The sequence below is a fragment of the Carassius auratus genome, chromosome 13 (assembly GCF_003368295.1).
Source record: "Carassius auratus strain Wakin chromosome 13, ASM336829v1, whole genome shotgun sequence".
Lineage (NCBI taxonomy): Eukaryota > Metazoa > Chordata > Actinopteri > Cypriniformes > Cyprinidae > Carassius > Carassius auratus.
The window spans coordinates 7025164-7030762 of record NC_039255.1 but is presented as its reverse complement, the minus strand read 5'-3'; the positions used below and the strand labels follow the sequence as shown (position 1 = coordinate 7030762).

Below are 5599 nucleotides of genomic sequence, written 5' to 3'. Positions count from 1 at the left end.
GTGCATTCCTGTCTAATTGTGTTTGTTTAGCAAACTGTAAAGCATTCTCTATTTTATTGATCTGTGCATGCATGCACACACACAAAATCTAAAAATCTCTTTGCATAATCATTAAAAACCTTGGCTTGACCAGGTTTCTTTAGGAACAACAAATGAACAGAGTAGACAGCTAAGGGGATACATGATGTAAGCATATATATAACAAATATAAGTACATTTTCTTTTCTTGAATAGCTTTTCATTGTAAAACACTTAATTTCCAGCTACTTTCTTCGTGATTTGTATATTCTCCTAATGGATTCATAAATTAAACTCAGGTTTCTCTCACAAAACTGTGCAGTAAAATTATTGTAGGTTAGTATTTGCTTTATACAAGAGCTCATAGCGCCACCTTGTGTTCTTTTCTTTCTTTCTTTTTTCAAGTATTTCAGTAGATAAATGTCATTTCCCCCGTCAATTTCATACAACAAGCGGACATGATATTTATTTGTTACAAATTCTGAATGCTAAATCAGAACTTGACAACTTTTAAAACTTGAAAACATTATACGTTACTCAAACACAAATTACATTAAATACATTTAAGAGTAAAACACTTATTGAAATATATACATAATATGTTTATAATTTCAAAACATGTGCTTAAGCTAGAGCAAATACCTGATAAAAATAGAAAAAAAAATAATAGTTTAATAGACTGTAATATAAATACAATGGGCATAAACAAAATACAATTAACTAATCATATGCTGTTATTATATAACCAAAAAAATAAAATAATAATAAGATCTGGCAAGAGGTGAAATAGTTTTTAAATTTTGTCAACCGTTATTGGACATGACGTCAATGAAGCGGCAATTCAGAGTCGAGGCGGAAGCGGAAGCGGAAGGGAAGCAGTCAGTGGCCGCTGAAACATGGCGTGCACATACACACGCAGAGTCAGGATGACAGCCGGCGCGTGTGTGTTGTCTGCGCTCATCGCAACATGTTTGATGCAGCTGCCCTCACCGGCCAAACCGGGCAGTTTAAGACTAATCACAGATGGAGACTGGGAGGAGATCCTGACGGGAGAATGGATGATCGAGTTGTGAGTTATTCAATTGAGTTCCTGTGTTTATTTATGTTTATCTGTGCTGATTAGTGCTGCACATCTAAATTATCTAAAATATCTAGCTTCAGATTATTAGATTATTACTTATTGCAGTGTTCTTGTGCTGCTGGGCTCAGGATAGAGGAAGTCCAGTGGTCTGACGTTAAAGGCATAAGGTTAGTTCACTCAAAAGTGGCAATGACATCATCAGTGCCTCCCCCAAATGTCGATTCAAAACCTCATGATTTTCTTTTTCTAACTCGCAACACAAAAGGAGATGTTGGAAAGAATGACAGCTTCAGTCACCATTCACTTTCATTGCTTCTGGTGACTGTCATTCAGTCTAACATCATCTCTTTTAACAGCACGACTGTGAGGTAATGCTGGCAGAATTTTCACTGTCCCTTTAATGAAATCTCTTCTAAAAATGTTTAAGTCAAAATAAACCGTTGTTTCCCCTGCACACTTCCTCCAGCTAGAGCAACCGAACAAGAGGATAAGTTAAATAGATCAGATAGAAAACCAATTAAAATCTGTCTCTTTGTGTCTCCTCTGGCTGGGATTGTGTTATTGGGTTTAAAAGTTCTGCCTGTCTGCTTCAGCTTTGCTCCGTGGTGCCCGGCCTGCCAGCAGCTCCAGCCCGTGTGGAATGAGTTTGCAGAATGGGGAGATGATTTGGGAGTGAATATTGCCAAAGTGGACGTCACTGAGCAGCCAGGTGTGCCTCTATCTGTACACATCTGGTTCCTCTGATCGCCTGTCTTTCAGAGTCTCACACTTGTCTCTCTCTCTGTGCTGCAGGTTTGAGCGGGAGGTTCGTTATCACAGCTCTCCCAACGATCTACCAGTGAGTCTTGTTCCGTTTTACACACATCTAAGCCTTTCGTTAGAAGTCAGTAAGCTCGCAGTTGGTGACAGATTTGATGAAATTACAAAAAGTTAAAATAGTTAAGTATTGAAGTCTTTCCTGTCATTTTTCATCAGTTTAATGCATATTTGCTGAATAAAAGTATTTGTTTTCGATTGTTTTGGTAGATACATGCCAGCATTTGTATTCTTTTTAGATGTCTGCACAGTCTCTGTGTGGTGTAAAGGCAGTTAGAAATGGTTAAATATAGCTGTCCTTGTGTGTGTGTGTGTCGCAGCTGTAAAGATGGTGTGTTTCGGCGATATCAAGGAGGGCGATCTAAAGATGACTTCCTGAGCTTCATTGATGAAAAGAAATGGCAGAGCATAGAGCCGGTCTCTTCCTGGTTTGGCCCCTCATCCATCTTGTGAGTACATGCAGTGTGTGTGGGTGTGTGCCGGGGCTGGTTTCAAGCTGTATAATAATGCAATGGCCCTGGGCGAGTCTGGCAATATCTCTAGAAAAGGGAGTTTAGAGACTCCACAGCATGTGGTTAATGCTGATTCGCAAGTTAGCTCCCTTTTAATGTAATACTGACAGGCTATCTTTACATTTGATTTGATTTATTTTTAGTGACTGATTTTTTATTTTAGGATGAACGCAATGTCAGCCCTCTTCAAGTTATCCATGTTCATCAGGGTGAGTATATACAATTAATTATAATAATAATTATTAATATTAATATATTACCGCTGCATTCTTGTCTGTTTTGAGAATACATTTTTGAAAGAATATACACTATTTTCCTAGCAATTTGAATAATTTCAAGTTAATTTCGAGTAAACGCATAACTTGATGCCTTTATAGTTTGCTCATGGATGTTTTCATGCATTAATTTAAATGATATTTTAACATTGTGTTTTGTTTCAGCATTGCCATAATTACTTAACAGAGCAGCTGGGCATCCCAGTTTGGGGCTCGTATGGGATATTTGGTCTAGCAACCCTCATCTCAGGATTGGTTCTTGGATTGGTGAGAATGCACACAAAATACACTACTACAGTATACACAATAAAAAAAACATGGTTTTAAAAATGCTCACCATAATTGCTTTTGATCATAAAAAATGCAGTGAAAACATCTTGTTTGTAATACAACTTTTATATTATTATCTATCTATACAAGATTGTAATTTATTTTTAATGGCAAAGCTGAATTTTTGCAGCTATTACTCCAGTCTTCGGTGTCACATGATCCTTCAGAAAACATTCTAATATGCTGATTTGGTGAAAAACATTTGTTGATAAGAGCTGCTCCTGATGTTGAGAAGTCAGTCTTGTTAAGTGTTGCTGCTTGATCATTTTTGGAAACAATTATACATATTATTCACAGTTTCTTTGGTGAATCGAAAGTTCAAAACAACAGTATTTATTCAAAATAGAAATATTTTAGAATGTTATAAATGCCTTTACTGTCAATTTTGATCAATTTAATGCATCCTGGCTAAATAAAAGTACTAATCCCATAATACATTGCAACAGACTCATTCATTTATCCAAAATCTTAGATGTAAATGTCTTAATTAGTAGCTAAAGCATCAAGAAAATGCTCAGTTGAATGTTGTGTGCTTTTAACCTTATTAGAATATTGCATCATTAGCTTTGAACATGCTAACATTAAACTCTATTGGAGTTATTTATAAATCAAATGTCTCTGGTTTTATTTTCTTTCTTTCAGTTACTAGTTTTCATTGCAGATTTTGCTTTCCCATCACGGCGGTATGCACCAAATTATCACCACAGTAAGTGTAAATGTTTCTATGAACCTGCCTGCTTGACTACAGGAACATGTGACGTACCAGAGATCCTTTAAAACTTAAACTATAATGAAATGACGTGTAAATGTTTCTGTAGGGAAACTGCCTGCTGGGCAGGTCCGTCTCCTGCAGCAATTGGAAGATGAACAGGAAGCAGATGGAGAGGAAGAGGATGATGACGATGAGTACGGTGGAAAGACTGAAGAGTGGCAGCGAGCAGACGGCGCCGATGTGCTCCGGAGAAGAGGCGTGGGTGTGCCGGAGGAGGACACCTAGTGCACCAGACAGAAACTGCCTCTCGCTCCGAGTGCACAAAACCACCACGCAAACCACATCGCTGCAGCAATGCCCTGGCAGTGCTCATTGAGCTTGATGATGTCATAGCTCCCTCTGAAAGATTGACGTGGTTGTGCTTTTCACTCTTTCTTTCCACTGGTTTGTGTGTTTTCTCTTTTCCACCTGTCAAGTTTGAATTATTACACTCCTTGCTATGCAGTATCTCTAGTGTGTGTGTGTGTGTGTGTATGTGTGTGTCAGAGGAATATTAGGACTTGCTTAAAGGAATTTCACGACTCACAGTTGCATTATTCCCCATACAAATTCTGAGCAAAATAACCAAGATCAAACAGCGATTTCACTGTGAATCTGTTGTAAATGAGGGTTTTGGGAATATAAAAGCTTTTGTGCTTTTACATTGTAAATATTTTATTAATTTAGCTTTTTTTGGACGCCTGTTATATAAAGCCAGTATGTTTAATTTGCTGTTTTAATGTTTATTTCTTCGATTTCTTTTTTTTTTTTTTGGAAAAACTAAAAAACAGCTGAATTAATACTTGATTATAAATGCTTGTATGTGTGGTGATTGATTATTATTTGACACTGAAAGATGCTTCACTTTTTGTCATAATTTGCTTTAAATGAGTTTCACTCCACACCATGTTTCTTTTAAATTATTTGGTAACACTGTATTTCGATTGGCCACTTTAGACATTCTACTAAGTAACTTTGCAACTACTGTACATGTCATCTAATTCTCATTAGTGCATTTGTAGTCTGTTAGGTTAGGGTTAGTAAAATAAATTGCCGTACTTGCAAAATTGCTTCCGGTCATTAAAACATTTGTTGAGTGACCATCAAAATATTTTGAGTTTCGGTAGATATTAAGCAGGCAGTCTACACTCTAATGACTGCTATTTGACATGGAGTTGCATAATAGTAATTTATAGGTAGCTAAATGTATTAAGTGAACTATCAAATATAGTGTTACCTTCTATGTTTCAGTGGATTTTAGGATGTGTCTTGGTCTTCCAACTTTTTTGGATGCAGTTTATTTGTATCCCTTTTAGTTCTAATAGTTTTCTTATTATCATTATTATAGTTTGACCCAACCTCTGACTGATCCATTAGAATTAAAGAGCTTCTCAGTGTGTTCTGCTCATTTGTCCACAGCAGAACAAATGTAACGTGTGAATGTCTGCATTTACAACTCTTTCGCCTAAAGTGTGTGTGTGAGAGAGATTGGTTTTGGAATGTTTCTGTATTTGAGACCGTGTGAATCTGGACCGTTAATAAACCGATTAAAGCTGCAGTGCCGAGTATTTTCATAGATCTGTGATCAACAGGAGTCTTAAATGCAGATTTATTGACCTGTATTTAACATTTTACATTTCAAAAGTCTGTGGGCAGAAAAGTGCTTTAAAGTCTCTTATGCTCACCAAGGCTGTATTTATTTGATGAAAAATACAGTAAAACTGTGATATTGTGAAAGACCATCAAAGTGTAAAAGAACAGTTTTTATTGTAATATATTTTAAAATGTAATTTATTCCTGTGTCTGCAAAGCTGAT

General features: G+C 36.5%; 1 protein-coding gene across 1 annotated transcript; it reads left to right on the top strand.

The window, feature by feature from the left end:
- The first annotated feature begins 867 nt into the window (after positions 1–867).
- Positions 868–5341, top strand: LOC113112467 (thioredoxin-related transmembrane protein 1-like). The gene is made up of 8 exons (XM_026278064.1): positions 868–1087; positions 1693–1808; positions 1892–1937; positions 2236–2364; positions 2591–2636; positions 2868–2969; positions 3675–3738; positions 3851–5341. Exons 1-8 carry the CDS (start codon positions 915–917, stop codon positions 4027–4029), a joined length of 855 nt encoding a protein of 284 aa, XP_026133849.1. The 5' UTR covers positions 868–914; the 3' UTR covers positions 4030–5341.
- The last annotated feature ends 258 nt before the right edge of the window (positions 5342–5599 follow it).

Excerpts from the sequence above, each read along its gene's own strand:
- LOC113112467 (XM_026278064.1), top strand. The coding sequence starts at position 915 with ATGGCGTGCACATACACACGCAGAGTCAGGATGACAGCCGGCGCGTGT. Across the intron at positions 2,970-3,674 it reads CAGGATTGGTTCTTGGATTG|TTACTAGTTTTCATTGCAGA; the intron begins GTGAGAATGCAC and ends TCTTTCTTTCAG. Across the intron at positions 3,739-3,850 it reads TGCACCAAATTATCACCACA|GGAAACTGCCTGCTGGGCAG; the intron begins GTAAGTGTAAAT and ends ATGTTTCTGTAG.